Raw genomic sequence first — 26,282 nt, 5'->3', positions numbered from 1 at the left:
AGACAGAGTGGGGAGCAGAACAGGCAGATTGATGAAGTACACTGCTGAGGGGAGCAGCAGGTGGGCCAGGAGAGGTCTGCCACACCATGTGGATCTCCTCTGGGATAGGTGGGGATAGAACTCATGCGGAAGTGGATTAAGCTCATTGCAGTGCTTTAACCCGCTGTGCCACCACGGAGGGCCCTATTTCTAGTTTTTATACCAGTATGAATATGCTACTATGCACCTGCTTGTACAGGTCTCCTTATATACATGTTTTTACCTCTTTAGAGCTAATACCTTCAGGTGGAATTGCTGAATCAGAGGACAGGAGTATATTTAGTTTTTAGGAGAAATAGCCAGACATTTTTCAAAAGTAACATTGCTGTACCTTTTTACTTTCTGTCAGTTGTGTTAAGTAGTTCTGGTTGTTCCATGTCTTTGCCAGTAGTTGGTGTTAAATCTTTTTTCATTTTCTTTTGTTGGGTATTGTCTTTTTAATTGGCATTTTCCTTATGATTAATGATGTTGAAAATTTTGTTTGTGTATATAGCTATTTGAATAGCTGTCTTTGTTGAGGGTCTGTTTATATTTAGTCACTATTTTTTGTCTTTTTAAGTTTTAAGAATTATAACTTTTGATTACAAATCCTTTTTCCATGTACATGTTTTACAAACAATTTATCCCAGTCTGTGGATGGCCTAATCATATTCTTTATGGAATCTTTTGATGAAGAGATGTAAATTATGATCAAGTCTATTTAATCAGTGTTTCTATGGTAATTATCTGTATCATATCTAGGAAGTTTTACTTACCCCAGCATCTACAGATAATGCTTTCCTATGAGCTTCATCGATTTAGATGTTACATTTAGACTCATGATCCATTTCAAATTGAGTTGTATACGAGGCAGTGAGATTCCTCTTTTTAACCAGAGGGATACCACATTGTTTGTTGAAAAGACTTTCATTTACTCCAATTTATTGATCTGTGCCTTCATCAAAAATTAGATGAAATAAACATGGGTTTATTTCTGTGTTTTTGTATTTCTTTGATCTGTTTATTTAATACTACTGTTTGGATTGCTACAACTTTATTGTAAGTTTTGAAGTCTCATAATTTCTGACTTCAACTACATTCTTTTTCAAATTGCTTTAAATATTCCAAGTCTGTTGTGTTCCCAATAATAACATAGGATCAGTTTGTCAACTTTACAAAAGAGACTTTATATTTAAAGTATGTCTGTTTATATCCAGTCTAACCATCTCAGCCTTTAATTTGGAATATTTAGCTCGTATATATTTAATGTAATTATTATATGATTAGATTTTAGTTCTGCCACTTTTCATTTTGTTTTTTTGTTGGCTACACTTTGGAATTATTTTTCCCTCTTTCTTGCCTTCTTAGGGATGTAGGAGATACGTATATTTATTACAGAATTCCATTTTAATTTCTCTGTTAACTTTCACGTAATCACTTTGTACATTTTTTAGTGTTTGCTAAATATGCATTTTAACTGCAGCATACAAAATATAATACATATTGAAAATATTAAGTGTATAACTCTGTTTATCCCCTTTCTTTACCTACAGCATTGTAATTTTTGCTTTTTAAATAGCCGTGTGTGTTTCATTTTCTAAAATTAAAACAAAGGTGAAAAGGATAGTCTTTGATATTTACTTGTGTGTTTCCTTTTCCCCTCCCCCCAGTATTCTCTTAATTTCTATCTAGCATTATTCATCAGCCTGAAAAAAACTTCCTTCAGCATTTCTTGTACCCCAAGTTTATGTTGGGTACAAAACTCTCATTTATGTTAAATTTGTTTGTTCATAAATGATATTTTTTGCTAAGCTTGCTTTTTCTAACAAGAAGTTATTTTATTCCCTTGTATGTAATGTGTGGTTTATCCTCAGAAAGGTTTTAGGATTTCCTGTTAGTTTTGGTTTTAACACCTATTACATGCTTATGTGTTTCTCTTGTATTTTCCCTGCTTGACTCCCTTAAGCCTCTTGAACTTATAATTGTATGTCTTTCACTGAATTTGGCAAACACTTGACCTCTTGTTATCTAAAAGGTCCCTAGGGTTTATATTTTAATATTTTTTCTTCTCAGTAATTCAGATTCGGTAGTTTTATATTTCTCTACAGTCATACTCGCTGATGTCCAGTTAGTTTTTAAGCCTGCCCAGTAAACTTTTTTTCACCTATTGGTATATTTCAAGTTCTAGAATATCTATTGGTATTTTTCATTGTGAAATTTTGAGAGTCCCAAACCATCCACTGATCATGAATATAACTTTCTTCTTGTCTTTGAAGGCTTTTAGTAACTGATTAAAATATTTACCTGTTTTCGATATTTGGGTCATCTCAGCATCAGGTCAGCAGGCTCATGGAAGTTCCAGTGACTGCTCAACGTTAGTAGTTGTGAAGAGGAGTCTAACCTATGCCTTCAGACCCAATACCTTATGTTCCTCTGTGTTAGACTGTGTCTCCAATTTTTTGTCATGGTATTTCCCAGGAAAATTTATCTTTGAGAGAAATAATATGGATAACTAAAATACATTTCTGGCTAAGTTATAATGGCTACAATTTCTGGCTAGGTAGAGAAGATGAATCTGTTACTAAATCTTGGAGCCTTTTCCATAGTCCTGAAATTCTCAGATTTCACACTGTTACAGATACCACTCATTTAGAACATGAGTATGTGTGAGGGGTTTGGGGGCCTTCTGTCTGGGAGACAGTGAGGGGCATAAATATGTGAAATGGAATGGAGGGCCTGCTGTTGCTAAAGCCATGATGTGGTCAGAGGCACAATGTGGCGCATGCCTCTGATAGCTTTAGTCTACCAGGGACAGGGAAGTGTGAAGGAAATTTACTGTTTTTACTTTCAACGTTCACATAACCCTTGGCTCCCACCAGAAAGGAGCACATCAGATTTTCTTTGGAACAGGCTTTCTCTCCAGTACAACTTCATGAATTAGCCTGTAAAATAATATCCTTCCTCTGTTAGCCTTGACCAAATAATTCTTTAAGATTGGAAGTATTTCCCTTTATAATTTGCCTGACGAGTCTTAAGATGCAACTGACAAGATGAAGTGTCTGTGCTGTCATGATAACACGATGATCATTAATGACAGCTGTGATCAGTTAGCATTTACTAAGTGTGAGGCACTGTTCACAAGCTTATTGTATATGATTTCATTTTAATCCTCCAGAAACCACCAAGATAAGGAACTAATCTCTTTCATAGAAGACAAAGCTCAGAGGTGTGAGGTTAAGTGGTGCATCCAAGGCCATCAGTTTTAAGGTGACAAAGCAGAAATCAGACTCAGGCAGTCTGTCCCACACCCACATCTCAGTGGCTATCACGATCACTCTGTAAGTGAGCTGGTCCTAATCAGGAGCCTACTTTCTTCACCATCTACTCCCTGAACACACTGGTCGCCACTCATGCCTTGTACTTGCTTACATGCCCAGGCCTTCTCAGAACCCCAGTCCCAGGAAGTCACTAAACAATCAGATAGATGAAACCTGTTTACCACTGTGGAGGAGAGAACCTCATGGCCCAGAACTCATTTGTAGTAGAATGAAATGAGTTAACATTCAGTCAGGTAGAGAATTTTAATATATTCTGAGGAATGGAACCGGAAAATTAAATAAATGTAATGTAAGGAGAAAGAGGAGAAATTTAAAAGGATCTGGGGAGGCAAAACAGAGCTTTCCCTGTTGCCAGACATTTGTCTTTGCTGAGTTCTTGTGTCTCTGCCACTGTCAGTGTAAATCACTCCGTGCAGATGGTGCCTTTAGGCCCGCAGCCCAGGTATGCCTGCTCTGGGGATGCCGGAAGCATATGCAGGTTGCTTTGGATGAGCTGTGACAGAGCTCTCCAGCCCTGGCCGGGCCAGGTTCCTGGGCCTTGGTATGACTGACCCAAGAGAGTGAACATTCTTAGCCCAGATGATGAAGTTTGGAAACATCACCTCCTCCTCTTGCCTTCCACATGAACAGAGAGGTTTTAGCTTTTCAAGTATATAACCTAGGGAAGCATAGGATGGCTCATTTGTGACAAGATATCTTACCAAAGTGATCTGGCAGCTTTAATTTTAATTGTTTTTATCATTTAGATTTACTTTTGCCAAGTCATGAGCTGGAAAAAAGACAAAACAAATAGTTAAACTGTAAGGTTCTATAAGATGGTGTTTGATGTTTACCCCAATACCATTTCAAGTTTCCTACTGTACAGTTTTCTACCAAAAGGGAAAATATTTGCATACTCCTCATTAAAAACATCTTTTTAATGTGGTTTTGGGTTTTTTGTTTGTTTGTTTTGTTTGTTTTTGTCCAGGTTTTTAAGGAGGAAAAATACTTGAAAGATGCCATGGAGTGTAGTGATGTGATTTGGCAGCGAGGTTTGCTCAGGAAGGGCTATGGGATCTGCCATGGAACTGCTGGAAATGGCTACTCTTTCCTGTCCCTTTACCATCTCACACAGGATAAGAAGTACCTGTACCGTGCTTGCAAGGTGAGGAGATCTCTGTCCAATCATTCCTGAACCCTCCAGAACATGCACAAAGCCCATGAATGCAGCTCTTCACTTTACAGCCTGTGACACTCCCATTTCCTCTCAATTCTGCTGACCATTGCATCAGTGTGATATAAGCTCTGTGATCCTATTCGTTAGGTTACGACTCTACACCAGTGTCCAGAATAGTACGTGGCATGCTAATAAAAAACAGTAAACATTTTAACAAAAAAATTGAGTGTGTGAAAATGAGCAGCACAAAGCAAGTAAATGGTTGCTAGTGATTCTGTTACTATACACATGTCACAAGTCATAGTTACATCAACACAGAAGACTGGAAAAAAATATACCAAAATGTTTGCAATGACTCTTTAATGTCTTTGTCTAAAGACACTATGGATAACATGGTCTGCATTTTTTGTGTGTAATGAGTATATGTTAATATTATTAAACCTTTTCTCAACCCACATGGTCCCCTTCCATCTCTGGGTGCCTGGGCCACACATGTGCCTGATGTAACAGCCAGCCAAGAGAGAGGTGCTGTGAGGCACAGAGAGGACAGTGGGAGGCCAAGACCAAAGGACAACTAGAAACTAAGAGAGGAGGGAGGGAAAGTATTCCAAAGCAACGAAACTGTTTGCTAAAGCCCGGAGGTGTGAGACTAGCAGTGGGAACACGCGATACTCAGTGTGGCTGGGGCAGAGTGAACGTGGGAGCCTGGGGAGTAATTTGGTGATGGGTGAGAAACAAGCTAATTTTTTTTTTTTTTTTTTAAGATTTAGTTGGGATACAGGGCCCTCCCTGGTGGCACAGCAGGTTAAAGCACAGCACTGAGAAGCTAAAGCCACTTCCGCATGAGTTCGATTCCCGCCTGCCCCGGAGGTGACCACATGGCGTGGCAGACTTCTCCTGACCCGCCCGCTGCTCCCCTCAGCAGTGTACTTCGTAGATCCGTCTGTTCTGCTCCCCACTCTGTCTCTGGTGAAGCCTCTCACCGCCCCTGAGCCTCTGGCCTGTACCCCAGTTCTGTATGTACAAATAAAATGGTAAATCTTTAAAAAAAAAAAAAAAAAAAAAAGATCTGGGATACAGACCAGAGATGCAGAGCTTGAGCAAACTCACCAGAGACAGAGTGGGGAGCAGAACAGGCAGAGCTACTGAATACACTGCTGAGGGGAGCAGTAGGTGCCATGTGAATCAGCTCCCTGACCAGGGATTGAACTCGAGCTGCAGTGGCTGCAGAGAGCTTCATAGTGCTGCGCTTTAACCCCTTGAGCCACCAGGGAGTCCCCACAAACCACAAGTTTAAAGATGAAACCTTTCAGGTGGACCAGGAAAAGCTGGCTTGGAGATGGAACATTTTCCTGAGGAGGGAGTGGTCAGGGACAGCATTGGATTCTTGACTCAGCAGGAGATGTTGGGGGAGTGCATGGGGAGGAGCAGCTGGCAAAGGCCCAGTGAGGGAGGTAGGCAAATGCCAGAAGAGTCAGCCCTTTCCTTCTCATCAGTAGTCCTCGACTGATCATGGAGAACTTAAATTCATGCTAGACCCTACTTAGTTCAATTCAGACTCCTTAGAAAAGACAATGAGATAGAGATTGAGCTCCTCACGTTCTTGTTCAATAATTAATGCAAGAAATGTTAACTTATAGCCCAAGGTGTTGACTGTGATAACAAAAAGAGGAGACTTATGATGTTCGGACTACAGAATTTAGTATGGTTTCTTTTTCTTTAATGTGGAGAAAATGTAAATTACTGAGTGTCTCCCTTTCATCTGCTGAGAAAACCAGGTAGATCAAACATGTAAGAACAGGTTTGCAAAGTAGAAAGCATAGTATGTTTTATTTTATATGTGTCCAATTTGATATTCTTTGTGTGTATTACTTGTAATTCTTTATATGTAATGAAAACAAAAGTTAGCTTAAGCAAAAGAGGGAGCTGTATTAAAATGCTATAAAAAAAACTAATTGAAGTGGTCTAAGGGACAGGGTCGTTCAGGGAACTCAGATTAAGGAGCAAGAGAGTGAAGGGTGAGGAGGTGCAGAAGTGTTCAGGCAGAGGGGTGCAGGGAGCTGGGGAGAGGCGAAGTGTCACTGCAGCTCTCCAGGAGTGGAGCTGTGAATGGTCCCCGGCTAAAGTCAAGTGTCTCCCAGGCAGGGCCAGAGAGGAGAGTTAGGGAGCCCCAGGAGGCAGAACATGGACAGAACAAGTGTTTGGGATTTGTTCTGGATTATCAGTCTGGAGAAATAGGCTGGCGCCCAGAATAGCTGCTGAATTATTATTATTCTCCTTCAGTACTTGCCACAGGAACTTTGTTGCCACTTCGCAGGGAGAAATGAGATGAGGAACAGAACAGTGGAGCGGGTTTACAAGACAAGACTGCTACTTGAGCACACGTTTTTATGCCATTTATTGAAAGCATACAGGCTAGTAAAAGCTGATCCTGCAAGGTACAGTGGTATGAGGTACAATGTCCAGGGGACAAAGGTTTACAAGGAACAGAGACGTTTGCGTGCTGACGTTATCACAAGCAGGGTTATCCTGGGACCACCTCGGAGTTAAGTCGCATAGGCAGGTCAGTGGTGGCCTGGGTGTTCCCGGGCCCGCCTCTCGATACCATAGCCCGTAAGTGGGCAAGGAATGCTCTGCTGTGATTTGCAGAGAGCAAATAGGTCACAGTTGCCCATGAGTGGCCAGCTCAGAGGATCTTACAAGTGTTCCCTCTAGCTGTTGATACTTTACAGGTAAGGAAACAATGTAACACAGCTTGCCAGGTCTCAGCCAGCTGAACCCACTGTCCTAACCTCTGTTGCCCAAAAACACTTTTCTTTGATTTTCGGTGAAATTCTTGCAGAGACTTATTTATTGTCTTTCACCAAGTGAAAGCTCTACTCTTTAAAACACCTCTTCCTGCTCAGTTTGCAGAGTGGTGCCTGGACTACGGAGCACACGGGTGCCGCATCCCCGACAGGCCCTATTCACTCTTTGAAGGTAAGTGTGAGAGAAAACTAGGTTGAGTGTTCTGGCTCATGGGATTGGGCCTCCTGCCCCTATGAGGAAGGCTGTTCTGCTCCATCTGACTTGATAACAAATCCACCATTGGGTAACAGGATAGATTAGATTAGATAACGGGACAGATTAGTTTCTTGCTAAAAATTACATTGAATCGTTTTACCTATTCTCTGCTCCTGCGAAGAATACCTTCCAAGTGTTTTTTTATCTCTTGCAAAAATAGCAAAGGCTAAATGGTGTCAGGCTAAATTGGCAGTAACTTAATGTCCAGCTATATCTTATACTCATTGAAACTAAACTTCAGAAATAATAGTGATTAATTTTTTTGAAAATTAAATAGGTGACAAATTTCACCACATTTTGTCTGCATCAATTAGTAAGATTGTGATTATTTTTCTTTATTATTTTACCCTATTACTATTGTGGATTAATGTTAGTTGATTTTCCAACGTTAATTTAACTTTGCATCTCTAAAATAAACCTCATTTGGTCATGTTAGAAAATTCTTTATATGTATTGTAGCATTGCATTAGCTAATATTTAGAGGATCTGTATTCATGAGGGATACTAGTCTGTAGTTTTATCCTTTTGTACTGTCTTTGTCTGGTTTTGTTATCAGGTTACACCAGCCTAATCAACTATGTTAAGAAATATCCTTTCTTCTTTTTTCTAGAATAGATTGTGTAGTAACTAGGACCAATTAGATTTAATTTTTATGTAAATGTTTTGTAAAATCTCCAAAGTTTCAGACCTCTGGGCCTGGAGTTGGGAGTTTTAAACATAAATTCAATTTGTTTGATAGGTTTTAGACTGTTTACGTTACCTGTTCCATTTTTGGCAAATTTAAGTAGTTTGTATTTTCCAGATATTATTCCATTTCATGTATGGATGTTAAAATGTTTGTGTATAAGTTATTGATACTCCTTTATTCTTTTGATTTTTAAATTGTCTATAGTCATATGTCCTGCTTTATTTCTTCTACTGGTAATGCTTTTTAATCACATAATAGAAACATGAGCAGAAAATAGAGTATTTGTGATAGTCTTTTAGCAGAAAATAGAGTATTTGTGATTGTCTTTTACAGATAACATTCACAAAATATAATGAAAATATATTTCTCAGAATAAGATTTGTAATTTATTATAAAATGCAGTGTATTTGTATTAGAATAACAGAGTTAATACCTACACTCTAAATAAAGTTTGTTCACACTATAAATTCCAGTTTATGTCAGCATCTCCAAAGCCCCAGGAGATCAGTGTTTTGCATTGAACAACTCCCAGGAGGCTGGGAGATGATCAGACACACCTCTCCCCCTTTGCGTCTCAGAACCTGCCAGACAGAACTGGTGGTGGGCACTAACCTGATTCTTGTGAGCTAGGGGAGCTAAGTGAAGGTAGTTATTTGAGAGCTCCTGTGGGTGGACAGGTCACTGCAAAGCTTAGAAGGGCCCCTGACCCCAGCGGTCCCTTGGGAGCAGCTTTTTCCTGCCCGGAACTTGCTGAGGGTGGATCCTCTGCCCCTCCTCACCAAACAAGAAAAAAGGGGTCACTGCTGCACACTCTGCTAGAGTCCACCTGAGGGTGTTCTGCTCTCTGCCCATTTCTGAGGGGTTCTGATAGGTTAATGGCTTTCAGGTTGGTATTGTAAGCTTCTGGAACTCTTTCCTAAAAAAAAAAAATTTATGGCGAAGACTGAGAATAGCACGAATGTAGGAAAACAGCTACTAGCTCACAGATAACATGATGAATTGTGAAGAACAGAGGGAAGAAGCCATTCATACCTGTGCAATTCCATTCAAGGGCTGTTTTGAAACAGGCAAACGAATCCATGGCAAGGATGGCAGAGGGCCCGACCAGACTTGCTGGGGAGGCCATCCTGACACGCTTAGGTTTACACACATGAAGGCAGTTGTCAAAACTCAGTTGTGCATTTTATTTAATATAAATTTCACATCAAAATAAACACTACACCAACACAAACCCAGTAGGGAAGGATTGGGTTCTGCCTGAGGTGGAAGATGGGAGACTGGGCCGTGGCAGCCTGCCTCTCCCCACCCTCCAGAAGCTCTTGTAAAGCCCAGAGCCAGGTCATGGCAGGGTAAGTTTAGAAGGGATTTGACCAAAGGAGTAAAATCACTTCAAAATGCCATTCTTAAAAATAAGGCATAAAATGTAATTTTGTGTTAAAATAAGAATATTAAATTCTAAATTGGGAAGTTTCATTTATTTGAAATATAATAGACAACACCCGTAACTTTTTTGGTAGGGAATACAATATTAAAGCCCAAAAGATCAATCTTTAAAAAATAAGGGTGAAGAAAGCCTGCTGATTACTAAAATAAGGATTTCTTTTTTTTCTTTTTATAATTTTAAATAAAGTCACTTAAAAAAAAAAGACTATGCATACATAACTGGGGTACAGGCCAGAGGTCAGGGGCGGTGAGAGGATTCATCAGAGTGAGTGGGGAGCAGAAGAGGCCAATTAACAAAGTACACTGCTGAGGGGAGCAGCACATCAGAGAGGTAAGCCACATCAGATGGATCACCTCCCTGGCCGGGAATCGAACTCATGCTGAAGTGACTTTAGCTTCATAGTACTGTGCTTTAACCCACTGTGCCATCAGAGAAAGCCAAAAGTCAGCACCCTTCTCCAAATCCTCGTAGGCCTATAAAGAAAGCCAGTGAGTGGCATAATTTGGGACCAACACCTCCCTCACTCTTTCACGAAACATCTGTATTTACATTGCAGGCATGGCTGGTGCGATTCACTTTCTGTCCGATATCCTGGTCCCAGAGACATCACGGTTTCCAGCGTTTGAACTTGGCTCTTCACAGAGGGACAAAAAGGAGCAAAAGGACTAAGATACCCATTTGGACCAAAAGTCACCAGATTGCTTGGTGCCTGACACAGAACCAACTGTGAATCCTGAAAGAGGAACAAGAAGAATAAACAATTTCACAGCCCCCTGTCACAGAGTCCCTCCAGTTAGAGCATGAGTGACAGACCCATCCCATCACCATTTTGTAGCAGTTCTCCTCTCCTGATGTAAAATATGAATTCTTCACATCCAGAGCCTCTGTAGCTTTTGCATGTTTCTTGGTGTTTGTTGTCTGTGGGGTTAAGTTTTGTAAACAGCTGACTGCATGGCACTGGTGGTAACCACTTTTTTGTACATAATATTGAAAGTGGGTGTCCTCCATGTTGACAGACAGGGACCGTCAGGTGATGTCTCTCATCAATCAAAGATTCTTAGGTGATATCCTAGTGACAGATTTGGCAACATTTTCACAGATGCACATGGGAGAAGACATTCCAAAAACTACAGAGAAACAGGATGGTAAGAGCGCTTTGCTGGGATGTGGACAGTCACCTTTTCACCAGCGGTTGGACCTTGTGTGTTCACCTGCTGTGTGTTTTGTACCGCATGAGTGGTTTTAGGGGAGCCAGAGTGGGTAGATTGCCATTTTGGAGCTCCCATTCTCAGCAGAGGTTTCACTACTTGGGTGAAGTTCCAGAGGCTCCTTACACTTGGAGGCAGCTCTGGCCCTGGTGACTGGATCGCATGACTTCAGGGGTAACAGTCAAGGGACCCTTTGTGTGAGCACAAGATAAAGCAAGGCACAGTGACAAAGGTTGGCAATTCTAGAACACAGGCCATGTGTCTGTGATAAAAACAGACTGCCCTCACTTTATTGCAAGTTCAGTGGGTGCAGTGCAGATGGGTGAGAAACAGATACTCAACTGGATCCATGTCCCTTCAATGAAATTTATTTCAAAATTTGGTGAATTTTCAAAATACTAATTTGGGTGAATATAGTCAATCTTTGCCCACTCTTTGGGTAAAGAAAAAAAATCTCACATTTGATTGAATATATTCAGCATAGAAATGCTAGGGTGCATTTACACATAAAAGAAACATAATGTTCCAACAAGAAAAATGTGCTCTTTGTCTGTTTTTTATTTTAGAAAAATGGACAGTAATTTGGATTAGCCTACCCTCAAGTCTGTCATGTAGATTTAAGTTTTTAGAAGAGTTTTGTGGTTGTGGGGTTAGTGATCTGGGACATCTGTGTACTTATCCTGTGAGCCAGGCATGTACTGTGTAATATAAGATAGGTCACTAGGGGGCTTGTGTAAGTATTTATCATCCCTGGTTTCCACTCCTTTCACAAAGGAGAAAGGAGAATATCGATGCAGAAGACAAATCCCCTTCATGTGTATATATTTCTTAGGCAATTACTGAACCTTATTTGTGGGCTGAAACCCTACACATGTGACATTCTGTTGCTAAATGAATGCTTTTTCTTTGCAGACACTCTTGTTTCTAATTTACTATTTTCTTTCAAGTTAGGTTGATGTTGTCTCTGGATACAGATCTTCACAGTTTTATTTTTACCATCTTCCTGGGCTTGCTAGTGGGCTTCTTGGGCAGCTCACACCCTGTTGCCTGAAGGCAGGACCTGCCATCAGGGCCAAACTGATACTCACTGATACCACAGTTCATCTGCCAGCACCAATCATTCCTCTGCCATTTCCTCCAGTCCCACAGCAGCTTACAACCAGGTCTGCCAGCCTCCTTCAGGCAGCCCTCCTGGCTTGGCAGAAATCTTCTCTGTAAACTATCTAGTTTCTCAGGGAAGCCAGAGCAGCTGCATAGGAATTACCCTGAGCCCCCCCAATACAGTCTTTGTCAGGCATTCCTACTGACTCTGAAAGAAAGGTATTGGTGGGATAAATGGGGAAGATTTTATTTACAGTTTTTCTTAAGCCAGCTGTGTTGACACTTTGCTATTTATCTACTAGATGTTAAGAAATGTACAGTTCTTTGATTTTACCCACTTCCCAGCATCTGTTAGGCAGACAGCCGTGTACCTGTCACTCCAGTGTTCAGTCCCTGCATCGAGAGGGGAAGTGGGGCCTGAACTCCCAACAAGTGTGCAGAAGTCAGTGTATTAACGCAGTGTCTGGCTCAGCTCTCATATCTCACATGCTCTACATGAATACTTGGGATTGTTTTTTTCCCTCCAAAATGTGTCTAATGTTTAAAAATACATGTATGCACAGTTTAAAATTTGAAAGAAAAGTTGGCGTGCACAAAAAGTGTTTGGGTGCTTTGGTCTTACTAGTAAACGACAGTTTTGTGGTAATGACTTGTGCACCGTCCTTTGTTCCCTGATCTGTCTGCAGTAGCTCTGTTGGGTAGGGCCGTTGGGCCCTAACCAGAGGTGTCACTCAGCACCTCAGCAGTGGTAGTTGATCTGGTAGTTACAAGACAGTTTATAAGGATGAAAGTTTATTTACAACCCTTCAGAAACCCAGGTGCTGGTGGCTGGGACCGCTGTTTGGAACCAGCACCACTACCACGCTTGGTGTTTACAGCGCCAGTAGGGATGGACACACTGTTCACACAGTTTATGAATGGGAAAGCCAGTGACCGTGCCCAAGGTCACTGCTGGAATGAGAGACATTTGGGTTCAGACTTGCAACCTCTCAGCACCTCTCCCCCACATACCTGACGCAGAGGTAACAGGAACTGGGAGAGACCCTGTGACTTGGGCACATGACCACATGATGGTAGAGTGACTGGCACCCGGTGCTACCTTGTCATCTACATACTTCACTGCCTCCCTAAAGAAACCACTCATTGCCACTTTAATTTTGCGAAGACATTTCATGTCTGTTACTATATAAACTAAAATCACAATGGCAGTGACCCAAGTTTAAAGTTCAGGTTTCTCACACTTGTGCTTTTTCCATCCCAGGCACTTTGCAGCACTTTAAGGGGCCTTCAGCTCTGGCCTTGGAATCTCACACAGGCTGGCTGTATAATATGGAAGGGGCCTGGGTAGGCTTCAAAATCTGCAAGCCCAGGGAAAGGTGGCAGAATTGTATGTACTTATGTATATGAACATTATCTGGCAAGAGGGGTCCTCATCTTTAGAGCTTCAAAGTGTTTGTGACCAAAACGTGTATCTGCAGATACACGTTGGCAAACAGGGCCTTGGTGTAGAACAAGAGCATGATAGCAGCTGTGGGCACCCATCCCTTAGGGAGACACCAGCTGCAGGACTCACTTCTACATCACACTCTGGAGAACCAGTCCCACTTCCAAGCAGCCTCTTAGTCATCTCGCATCAGTTGTGGGGGGCTTGGGTGATGGGTTACATCATCGCCTCCCCTACTGAAAGTCTGGTATTAACAGGACTCCAGCCACTGGCATTAGATCCCTGGGGATGAAATGAGTTCCCATCCCCTTCACAAATACCTCTTTGACCCCACCTAGCCCCTTGCAGACAGGAAGTGTGATTCCTTCATGCAGTAAACGTTGTGAACCTACAGTATGCCAGGCATTGTGCTAAGAGCTGAGAATGAAGTGATAAAAAGGTGTGGATCCTGTGGTGCAACTCCAAGCTGGCTTGAGTAACACTGCCAGGAATGAGTGCCTCCAGGGTGAAGAATGGTGTGTTCTTCAGACAAGAACAAGAGAAGACCCAGGTGCAAAGCCTCATGCCTTACCTCAGTGTGAGATCATTCAGGCCGGCCTGCCTGCTCCACATATTCAGCTCGTGGTCTCGAGGTCTGTGTACGTGCAGGGGTTTGCACATGCGCGCCTCACCACCCCAGCGTCCTTCGTGGAAAGAAGAACTACAGGAACAAGGACAAACCAAGCAGCGATTTTAAGATTCCAAAGGGTCAAAGGAGTTGGGCACTCTCCTCCTCTGACCTGTTCCTGGTTTAGTGCCCAGCAAAGATCTTCCTAGTTCTATACTGGCAGACTCTTTCGGGTTTTCTAGGATCATCCATCCACCAGATTCATTGCCACTCACTTGTTAGTACATCCAGCCACATCATAGAAATGTTCTTGATCCCTCCAGGAACTGATGAGACCAGGTTTTCAGACCATCTCCTTAGGGAAGCTGTAGGGGAGCTATCACAGACTTTATACTCAGCTGATCAGAACTAATAGGGACAGCAAACAAGGACAGTCCTGCTGATGGGCCCCAAGCAGTCCCCAGGCTCCAGGACCAGGTAGGAAGCCATGGGCACTGCAGTGGAGCTAAATGTTCTGAGACTGCATGTGTGGCAGATTCTCTGTTCTACCCAGACACTTAGTGCATAGATTGTTTATAGATACACAGACTGGCAATTACTTATTAAAAATTTCAGGTGCCACTTACTACAGTCTTACAATGTTGCCTTTGAGGACATTATAGCCACTGTGATTATTACTTTGAATGGGATGTTATGTCCTATATATGATCATTTGCAAACTGTAGTGGTTTTTTTTTTACCCTCATGACAATGGGCTGACCCTGGGTTCTTGGCTGGCATCATAGGAATCGGTAACTGTGTCTTTAAATTCTAGGAAATTTTATTGAATTATTAGTGGCTTTGCCCCTCTCATGTCCTTGTGTCTTCTTGGACACCTATTACTGGATCTTAAATCTCCAAAAGTCCCTAGTTCTTTTTTTTTTAATATTTATTTATTTATGCATATAGAACTGTGGTGCAGGCCAGAGGCTCAGGGGTGGTGAGAGGATTCACCAGAGACAGAGTGGGGAGCAGAATAGGCAGATCGATAAAGTACACTGGTGAGGGGAGCAGCAGGTGAGACAGGAGAGGTCTGCTGTGCCATGTGGGTCAGCTCCCTGGCCAGTGATTGAAGTGGCACTGAAGTGGCGGCAGCCAGCCTGCAGTGCTGCGTCCCAACCCATTGTGCCACCAGGGAGGGCCCGATTGTCCCTAGTTCTGTCTCACACTCCTTTGTCATCCTGCTTTACTTTCTAAGAGGTTTCATCTTTACTTTCCATTCCTTCTGAGAATTTCATCTGTGTATTTCTGGGAGTTTAACCTGTCCTCAGTATACCTTCACAAGTGTGTGTGTCTATGCGCATATGTATGTATGTATGTATGTGTGTGTGTGTGTGTGTGTGTATCTTCATTTCTTGGTTTCAGTATCTCCTCTCTGAGGATATTAATTTTTCCAATTAACATCCACTAAGAGCTTACCTAACAGCAGACACTATTCTAAGCACTAGGAATCCATCATGGAACAAAAGAATCAGCCATACCTTGTGGGGTGGGAGATAGCCCAGGACAGACGGACAACAGGTATAGGTAAGCAGTTTCTTCTTATGTCATAAGGCAGAAAGAATAGATTTCTATTGTAAACAGGATGATCAGAGTAGGACTGGATGGAAAAGTCTGAGCTAACTTTGAAGAAAGTGATGTTGACCAGATGGATATTTGTGGAAAGCATCAGAAGGAAGGATGGCAGCACACAGGTCCACGGGGGAGCAACATTTTTGCTCAGGGAGAAGCAGGGAGCATGGCTGGGATGGACAGAGTGGAGAGCAAGCAGCAGAGGAGAGAGACCAGGCCTCCAGGGAATCTCACAGACGTGAAGGCTATTTTAAGAAGTTTGGCTTTTATTCAACATGAAGTAGAATCATTGAAGAACATGAGCAAATTATCTGATTTACGACTTTTAGGGTCATCCAGGGTAGAAACAGAAAGCAGAAGCCTCATCCATGGATGCGTGGTAGATGTGGGGGCGGGAGGAGGATGCAAAATGGTTCCGTGAGTAGCAGGGCAGCAGGAGGGAGGTGGTGGGGTCCAGGCATCTGCTGAACAGAGACAGATGCACAGCATTTGGGGGGTGACCATATGCTGAGTTATTAAAGTGCTGTGGGAGGAAGGGTGAGGCAAGAAGGTCAGTTTTAAGCATATTGACTTGAGGTGACAGACCTGAGAGTCTGAAGTTTGGGGAGAAATCTGGGGTGGACCTGTCCCTTGTCACACGTGCATATTGATGTTATTTAAAAGCATGAGATTTGATGGATCTCACCACGGAGTGAGCGCAGAACAGGCAAGGGATACAACTGCACCTTTCTCAACAGTGACAGTTTTGAAGAGAGAGAACCGACGGAACTGACGTAGGAGGGCCAGATTGTCACTGAGGCAGGAGAATGTTTTCCTGGAATTACCTGGATGACGTGGAGAGGCAGGAACCCACAACTAAGGTGCTTCTGGGAAGAGAAGGCCTGAATATTTACCATGAGAGCTGTAGTCTGGAGGTCATTGGCAGAGTTGGCATAGGATGGATTACACTTGACAGTTTTGTGGCCAAGGACAGGAAAGACATGGTGTCATCACAAGAGGAAGAAAATCAAGAGAAAACTTAGGCTCAGGAAAATAAGCATGTTTTTATAAATGATTCAATGGGCACTAAAGAAACAACAACATAGGAATGGGAGAGCCACAGGGCTGTGAGTAACAGGAGTGAGGAGATGGGGTAGAGCTGTCTGGGGAAGAGGAGAGGGAAGATTTCCTTTCCTGGCAGATGGACAGATGCTGGTAGGCAGGGGATAGTATAGGAAGCTGCAGCTGCAGAATTTCTCTTCTGACTTCTGCTTTTTCTGAGAGAAGTAGGAAGCGAGGCAGCATCTGCTGACTGGAGATAGAGGAGGAGGTGTTGGGGTCTGAAGAAAGGAGAGCGAGTGCTGAGGGACGTGGGACGTGGGCTCCCTCGGCAAGTGTGTTTAGTGTTGATGGCGGGGGGGGGGGAGAATGTGGGTTCTGGTGCCCTGGGGTGGGGCCTGGGAATTTATTTCTAACAAGTCTGGGCCTGGATTAATGCTGCCAATCTAGGAACCCCGTACTTCAGGAGGGCACACTTTTGGCTGTTCTGGCTCTATGCATAGGGTTGGTCTGCTCTTTGTATAATCTGGTTCTTTCCACTGAGAAACATTGGGCTAATTTGTGGGACCTGCTGGCGATCCACAAGTTCCATGGAGCAGAGGGCAAGGAGTGAGTTGGAAATCAGCCTTAAATAGATAGGCCTGGGCCCACACCTAGAGCTAGTGTCCAGATGCTCCAGAAAAGAAGCCTCCAATTTTGTACAGGGGAGGGGCGGGGCCATGAGGCTTCTGGGCGGGAACTGGAGGACCGCTGGAGATGGACGGAGGCCTGACCTCTAACTGGCTCCACACTGCCACCCAGAGCCCTCAGGGTGCCAGCCTATTTCTCCAAGTGTCTGCGCAGACCTCCTGCCTTCCTGCTATAGGAGGCCTACTGCGCCCTCTTCCTCCCACCTACCTTCCTCTGCTTTAAACGTCCCAAAATGTGTGACTATTTCTCCCTCTTGATTTTGCTCTTAATGGGCCAGCAGACTTGGGAGCAGTTAGAAGAGTCTGGGAATAGCAGAGAGTTTCATTTTCCTGAGGCCTTTCCCAGTGTGTCTGGGCTGCCCCACCATGGCAACCTTTTCATGCAGGGCAGAAGGGTATGGTCCCTTTACACCAGGACCTCACCAAGCCCTCACACTGTCACCTGTGGATTCAGGGACTAGTAAACGGTCAGCTGTTGGCCGTATTAAACACATTCAAGCTACTGTGGCTTCTTTTTTATTTGCTCATGTTGAATTATCTTGCTAACACCATAATTAGGTGATTTGGACCCTTATGGAAAACCTGATTATTTTTGTAAAATGGAAAAATTCATAAATGAAGAATGATTTGTGTCTGTAAAATACCAGAATCTCTCAGTTGGTCTGCCAGTCTCTGGAAGAACAGACCTAGAAAATCAACAAGTCAGAAACCAGGTGCCTGGGGAAGGAGGGAAGAGAAAGGTAAGGGGTTGCAATAGTGAAAACAAGCCGCCCACCTGCCCTGATATCTCCCCCAAATGGAAGCCTCAGCCCCAATTCCCTGTGGCTCCCATAATCATAGGCCTCCAGCCAGGAGTTGGGTGCTGCTCCCACGCAGCTGGCTGCAGCCTCACACACACTGAACCACAGCCAGCGCCTCCAGAGACGTGGTATTTCATTCAAAATTAGTGCATTCTGAGTCACTGGTAAAGTTCCCAAAGCATCCTCAAGGGCGAGAATAACTGGGGTCCTTCCACTCTATTCTCAGCTCTCAGACACTTGATTGGTTTAGACATGTGAGAGCATTTCCTTGTTTTTGTTTTTGTTTTTTTTTTTACCTCAGTAAAGCTGATTTGCAGTTTTTAATCTGAAACTGCCCTGGCATGAGGACTTAATTAGCCCCGCACTGCTAGCTTCACACTGCATGTCACCACACCCCACTCTGCTGAAAGTCCTTGTGGTGACCTCAGAGCCTTGATTCATGTTAGTGATTAACTACTTCAGTTTCACTTTCACACACTTTGAGCGGTGTGTGTTCCTTCTGACCCAAACGTCTTTAGCCATCTCCCAGTGTGGATATCTTTTGGTCCATTTTTCTCTGGTAACAACATGGAGTTTAGGAGGGTGCTGTGGACCCTAACTATATTTTTTATGATCTGTGGGTGGACAAATCACTTTGTTTAGAATTCTTGACTTAGTAAGTTTGTGACAGTTCTAACCTGTCCAACTGAAACTCCACATCTTTCATCACAGTGTGTGTTCTGCTGGGGTGATTCTCGATGGCTGAGCCAAAATCCCTGCCAGTTCGGGGGACTGTTCTCTTAGAGGCAACGAGTGCTGAATGGTGATCAGGCTAAAGCTGTACAGCAAGGGGAAGCTCTCATGTGACTGCATTTCATTTCTTACGTATAATAAGACTATTGATCATCTATTGAACCAGTACTGGGGAAAAACACTTGACAGGCATCATCACATGCAGTTATCCTATTAGCCCTCCAAAATCCCCTTAGGCTTGGCAGTCACATTTTACTACAGACAAGATGGCTCAAAGCAGGATTTGGGGCAGGTTCATTCAGACCTGAAGTTATAAGGATAGCATCAGATGTCTCAAGTCAAGGAAGAAAAGAGAACTGATTCCTTTTCTCACCAAAAGGCAGGAGTGTTGAAAGAAGGTAAGCCACCCCAGTGGGCAGCAAAGTGACGGCACCACGGTAAGCTCTGCGGACAGAGACAACAAAGCAGCAGCCACAGATGTCCTACTATCTCAGTGTTAAATCGTCATCACAAGCTTTATATTCTCATGCTCTACCCTTTTGAAACAAGCATGGTTTTCAGTGTTTCAACCTATGATACATTTGATGGGAATGCAGATGTTACTGCTTTGCTTTCTCAGCATGGCTTCAGGAAACCACACAAAACCCCGACTGATCACATTGGTGTTCATGGCCCCTGGGCCTTTGTTGCTGTCACCACACCTGAGGGCCCCTGTATCCAAAAGACCGTTTGGAGGTACCAGAAAGCCCAGAGTGTGTCCTCCTGAAAAGTGGCGTTCCTAAGCACCTAATTCATTAGTGCAGGCAATAATCATCAATGGCTACCTGGACACAAGTACAACTTCCAGTTGACTTATGACCCTTCTGATGAAATGTCCACCATCGCTTCTGAAGGACAACTTCAAACACAACCAGAAAAGGAATCTGAATCTGATCGTCTGTAACTTCCATTGTATAAGAAACACATTGTATAAGGGGCTGAGAAACAAGTTGAACAACATGAACATGCAATCAATAAATTCCAAACTCTGGGTAAGCCTGCAAGTCAAATGACCTTACATCATTTTGTGCCTTTTCCCATCTCAGTTGTAATCCCTGTGGGCTTTCCATCACCAAATCACCCGTTTGCCATCACCATAGTCCAGTGTACTCCCCCTGCCCCAATTTTTGATCCCATTCCCCACTCCACCCCTGTAAAATGCCTTTGGTATATAGTTGTTCATCATTATTCCCCAGCCCCACCCCACTCTGGTCCTTTATACTCATGTAATGAGTGAAACCATCCAATATTTTTCCTTTTCTTTCTGGCTTATTTCACTAAGCATGATCCCTTCCAGCTCCATCCATGTTGCTGCAAAAAGCATGTGTTTATCTTTTTTGATTGTGAGTAACATTCCATTGCATATATCTACCACATCTTAAAAAACTAAATTTTTTATAGTATCTGTTTTTGCTTCCTCTATCCCTCCCTCTCTCTCTCTCTCTCTTCACTCACACACACACACACACGCACACTTCTGCTACAATATTTGAAAATAAGTTGTAGACATTATGATGCCTTGTAATCATCTAAGAAATTCAGGGTTTCTGTCAGTTCCCTCCTCTGTGTCACTGTCCTTTTCTTTTCTTTTTTTTTAAAGATTTATTTATTTATTCATACAGAACTGGGGTACAGGCCAGAGATGTGGAGGGTGAGAGAATTCACCAGAGACAGAGTGGGGTGCAGAACAGGCAGATTGACAAGGTACACTGCTGAGGGGAGCAGCCGGCAGGTCAGGAGAGGTCTGCCATGCCATGTAGTCACTTCTGGGGCAGGCGGGAATCGAATTCATGTGGAAGTGGCTTAAGCTTCTTAGTGCAGTGCTTTAACCCGCTGAGCCACCAGGGAGGGCCCCACTGTCCTTTTCTAAGTGTCATCTGTAACTGATTTCATCATTATGAAAACTTTATAGTTTATCAAAGGATAAAGGATCCTTTGACTGCATGTAAGGCACAATATTTTAGGTGGATGGTAACCAAAACACCATAAACTAATGATTATTGGAAGCTTCCTGTTTCTCTAGTAACCAAAAGACCCTGTGTCTCATGGACATCATCAAGGAGTCTTAACGGCCAGTTAAAGACAAAGAAGTGTTCCAGGAGGAAACTCAACAACTATCAGCTAAACCAGATTTCTTATTTCTCCTTCCCCTTTAAGTTTTCTCTCAAATGGTGGCTCGATGACATGGGTTTTTTGAGTATTAACTCTGCCATGCTCCCTGTGGTGGCACCACTGGAATAAAACTTCCTTTATGGAAATTCCTCATGGTTCAGTCTTTGGCTTTCTAAACGATGAGCGAAACAACCCTGTTCATGACGATAACAGCTTTAATCCTAAATACTTCATTGCATGCCTTCTGAAAATAATAAACTGATACATAATCACAGTATTAATAGCACACCTGAGAAAACCAGCAATTATTTAATGGCATCATGCTTCTAAACCATATTCAGTGTTCTCCAATTGACCCAAGAATATCTGTTATATCTATATGTTTATATTGTTGCTTTTCTCAATCAGGATCCAATCTATGTTGACACATTTCTTTCACCTCTTCTAAGCAAGGATAAAACCCAACCCCCAACCCCTTTTTTTTAAGTGGCATTGACTCACTAAGGACTGTTGTCTTATAAAACTTTCTCCATGGGGATTTGTCTGACTCTTCCCCTTGGTGTCATTTAATTTGTTCCACTTTCTTTCACCTCCTGTAACCTGGAAGCTTGAGCCAATATGGCAGCCATTAAGCCATTAACACATAATGTGTTAAATTGGTTTAATAAGGAGTAACTGAAAAAGTCCAGTTTTTCCATCTGACTGGACTCATTTCATAGGCATGTAAAATTAGTGCTTACTTTATTAGACAAAGCCATGTAGAGTTTTCCATTGTCATAGTTTAACACTGTTTGGGATGCTCAGTTAAACTGTTTGGCATGACTACTACTTCCTAGGCAGCATTTGGTACTGCATTATGACTTGCATGTGAGACATAGAAATACTGCATTTCTCCCACTGTAAACATCCTCCTCTGGGCCTGTTAGCCTGGAGCCTACAGCCTTGGAAAAGATTTCTAGGGGAAAGAAAAGCATATCAGACATTGAGTGGAAAGGGAACTCATTACTTATAAACAGCTGAAGGCCACAGAGTTACCAGACTGGTCCCAGGTCACTAACAGAAACTTGGCAGCTGAGAATGACCTTACTTGCTCCAGCCAGATTCATAAGTCAACATTGAAAATACCTTGTGGCAACTGAGATCTGATGGGGCTGCAGATAGTACGATCCACAGCAATCATATAACACCTTTTATTGGGTGCTTAACAATAGAGTTACACACTATATTTAAATTTAAAAAAAAAATTCACCTAATTCTCACCATCATCCCATGAGGAAGATTAGTGACAGAAAATCCAATTCATGGAAATTTTTTCCCAGCAGTCAACACTTAAAATTGGTATCTCTGATTACTTTGGTGTTTCCTCTAGGGCATAGGACGGTTGCTACAGCTCCAAATGTCACAGTAATGCTCGAAGCTGAATAAACTGGCATGTGGCAATACTAGCAACTCCAGTCTCCTTTATAAAAAGGTGAAATACTTCCCGGAATGGATGTCTGTGGCCATTGAACACCCACTGCAAAGACTAGGATGGGGGTATGATTTGTAACTCTCCAAACTTCTACAGAAGAGACAGGTGAGGAAGTGGGTATTGGGTAAACCGGGCAACACTGGAGTCCTCGTGGTTCAGATAAGAAGCTGAATTGCAGTGTGTCTGGATACCTCCCCCAAGGTTGCCTGGGAGTAAATGGCAGAGAAGCTACAGCTCCAACGTTCATTAAGTCTGGAATGACTGCAGCATAATGCAATGAGGACCAGCGCCATCCAGGGCTGAGTTGAGTACAACACTTTAAGAAGAGGGGGCATCTGTGTGTCCTCAAGGAGTGGGGTGGGGGTGGGGGGGAGTTGCCTGCTGATATCCACAGGTGTTTAGGAAGCAGATACCTTAGAGGACTTCTCTGTATGCCATTCTGAGTATATACTTAATGCTATAATTTCTGTTGTCTCCCTAACCTCTTGTCTATGAGCATTTAATCTTTTCAGCTCTGGTCTTGCTACAAACCCTTCAAGAAAGTGCTTCCCAGAGTTGGTGAGGGATTTATAAAATAACACAAACTTAAACCCCAAAATGTGGCTTCTTGATTGCTCCTCAAGTTGGCAATTATGTGTGTGTTAATGACCATATCCCGAGGTGGCAAAGACTGAGGAGACAAATAAGTGTAACTTTTCTCAAGTATTCATCAGAAGCTCTAAAAAGTGAACTAGTGCTTTGAGCTAGCAACCTACATCTGATTTCATTTTGAAGAAATATGGATATGCTTTAAAAATAGTATCATGTATGCTCAGCACTGCATTATTTATAAGAGCCAAATTAGCAACCACTTGAACAAAAAAGCAAATTGCAGAAAAATATTAATACTGTAAGGTTAAAAATGGAACAAACATGTCAAATCTAGAGAAAAACAAGAACCTGTATCCATAAATTGTAGGATGATGGTGGGGGTGGAGGGGCAGAGATTCACGGGATCTTGATTTTGTTTCTTACATGGGGAGGGGGCGGTGTGTTCCCGTATTTAGATTTGGTCTGCACCAGCTCCTCTGGTGTGACGCTACCAACCATGTAGCATCACAGTAAAGGCGGGCTTCTCACACAGGTCAGGCCTCGAGTTGGTAGTTCTCAGCTCTGCACTGTGTATGTCATCTTGCACCCCAGGAGCCCCCCACTGAGCACTCACATCCAGGCGGGAGAACGTGAAGAGGAATGCCTAGGGCTTGATGAGCACTGCAGGGTGAAGCTTGGAAGCCTTTGAGAAGGCCCCCACCCAGCTGGAGTGCTGGGGCAGGTGAGCAATAGGGCAGCTGAGCCCTGGGAAGAGGAATGGGTTCTCCTGAGCATCTACTGGCATCTCCAACTACATCTTAAGCATGAGCTATAGGGCACTATTTTTCTGAGCAGACTCTTAAATGCCAGGAAAAATGTTGGAGAAAAACAGATTACAAGAATCCTGGTTGACCCTGATGTGTGTGTGATCGGAACACAACAGCGACAGTAACCCACCCAGCTGTGCAGGAGGGGTGCTGTGCTTTTCCTCCTCCTTTATCTTCACACTTTCCTGTGCAGTCTGCATTTTCTGTACCCAGCATGTATTACTTTCATAATTGGATTTAAAAGATTAAAGACATGGATTTGGTTTTGAACAAAGAATAAAGGAAGCTTGCCAAGAAGCGCTAAGCAGAGCTGCCTGGCACCAGCATCCTGTAGGGGGAAGAAAGGCGGATACCAGTTGAGCTGTCACCTGGGTGCTGACAGAGCACAATGGGGTGGGAGACCCTGGTGAAGAGCCCTGCCTGGGGTAAGCACAGCCTCTTGGCACCAGCACCCCTTAACCTCTCCAGACCGGACCAGCCCTGGACCAGAACTGTGTGCTCATGGTGCTGGATCTTCCCTCCCCACACTCTTGTGCCTCTCTGTGGCCTTCTAGACAAGAAAATGGAGACATGTGTGTGTGTGTGTGGAAGTGGGGGCAGTGCATGCCCCCAGCTGCTGGGTGGTGTCACCTGGTCCCAGCACCTGGTATGTGTGATTCCCATTCGCCTCAGTCCAGCTCTGCCAGGACAAGGGTACATGATGAAGGGTACATCTTCCCAGAAATGAACCTTACCATCAGAGCACTGGGGTTGGCTCAACACCATCCAGCCCTTCTCCAAGTCCCAGGAAGACCGTGCCACCTGGAAGGAAGTTCCTGGCTTTGCACCTGTTCCTGACACCAACTCAGAAAAGGGGCATGGGTCCCAGATCCCATGGGCAGCTAGGCAGACTCTGCTGAGTGTGAGGGGGCTGTAGAGTAGACAGCAGCCAGCCTGGCTTCCAAAGACAGACCTCCACTCACCAGACTGCCCTCCGGAGATCCTGTCACTGGCCTATTCTCCGCTCAGGCATTCTGGGGCCCAATCACAGATGTCAAGTGGGAGCAAACCAAGACCATCAGTTGTGAGAAGAGAAACTAAATCACAGGTCTCCCAGCAGGTAGCTGACTTTGAGGGGACGTGGGAACACAAGTTCTGCAAAGCATCTGCACACGAACAGTGCACCACGCTGGGGAGGACAGAAGTTAAAGAGGCTGAACTATTGACTTGTCCTCCCAGAAACTGGTAGCAATGGGTTCCTTCTGGGGACCTCCAAGTTCCTTGGAGAACTTGGTGAGCAGAGGAATGACACATTTATGGCTGAGAGGCATTTGGAAGGCTCCCCAGGGGTCACAGCTTCATCTGTCAGCCAGGAACACGTGTCGGGTGGGCTCCTGCGAGACCTGTCTCCTACCATGGGGCTTCCCAACAGCACCAGTACAGCTTTTCAGGAGTCACCTTCCAATTTGTAGAGAATGGAAGGAATCAGTGGAGGGCCTCAACCCTCATGCCCAGCCCAAGGGTGCCAGGAAGCAAGTCTCCTTGTATCCCCCAAAACGATGACTTATAACCATAGGAATCAGTGCTTATTCTGGGAATCTGCAAATAGGTGTTTAGAGGATTGTGCAGCTTCATTAAAAGTGTACATTATGGCACAGAAGTTTGAATTTTACTTTCCACCTTTTTATAATTAACCTATTTAAAACCTCACTGGATGTTTTATCAGCAATCAATCAGACGTTAAAATCTGGGCATTTTCTTACGGCATTTTCTTGCTTCATCCCTCGATGTCTGATAACTTAAGAGCTGAACAGATTCTTATGGACTTTCACTCCTCAATGTCTGCTGAAGTATGGTTGCTCCTGAGCCTAGAGATGTGGCAGTTCACAGCGGCATGCTGAGGCAGAAAATTCTTACCAGTTCTCAACTGAAAAAATCCTCCTGTTAATTTACACTGTTTCATGTTGACATGACAGCATTTTGATATATACTGGGCTAAATATATTAATATAACTTTATCCTTTTTTTAACATAATGAAAATTTAACATGGAGTTCACCTACCTTTAGTGAACAGCTCTGATCCAGAACACACATCTAAGTCTATCTCCTTGTTAACTGTGATGCAAGATGTAAAATTCCACAAAAACACAATGGGTTGTTATTGTAAGAGCTATGTTCAGGGCTTTCGAAAGTACACCTTGGATGCCAACCTCCTGTCCCACACAATGAGTTCCAGGATGCAGAGTGACTTGTAGAGGAACCGAAACTAAGTGATTCCTGGAATCCAGAGGAAGAAGGAGCAGCCCTCCTGTTGCTACTCTAAGAGGTCAGGTGCCCTCTTGTGCT

General features: G+C 43.5%; 1 protein-coding gene across 1 annotated transcript in view; it reads left to right on the top strand.

The window, feature by feature from the left end:
* The window catches only part of LANCL2 (LanC lantibiotic synthetase component C-like 2 (bacterial)), a 50,527-nt gene extending 39,945 nt beyond the window's left edge, over positions 1–10,582 (top strand). Inside the window, exons 7-9 of the mRNA XM_004694511.2 lie at positions 4,324–4,500; positions 7,419–7,491; positions 10,264–10,582. Of these exons, the coding sequence (XP_004694568.1) occupies positions 4,324–4,500; positions 7,419–7,491; positions 10,264–10,376 (363 nt within the window). The 3' untranslated portion in view covers positions 10,377–10,582. The remainder of the gene's footprint in view (positions 1–4,323; positions 4,501–7,418; positions 7,492–10,263) is intronic.
* Positions 10,583–26,282: the final 15,700 nt, after the last annotated feature.

The sequence above is a fragment of the Condylura cristata genome, unplaced genomic scaffold, assembly GCF_000260355.1.
Source record: "Condylura cristata isolate star-nosed mole 26May11 unplaced genomic scaffold, ConCri1.0 scaffold00044, whole genome shotgun sequence".
In the NCBI taxonomy this organism is placed as follows: Eukaryota; Metazoa; Chordata; class Mammalia; order Eulipotyphla; family Talpidae; genus Condylura; species Condylura cristata.
Note: the sequence above shows the minus strand (reverse complement) of the source record. Positions and strands in the feature narration are given on the sequence as shown.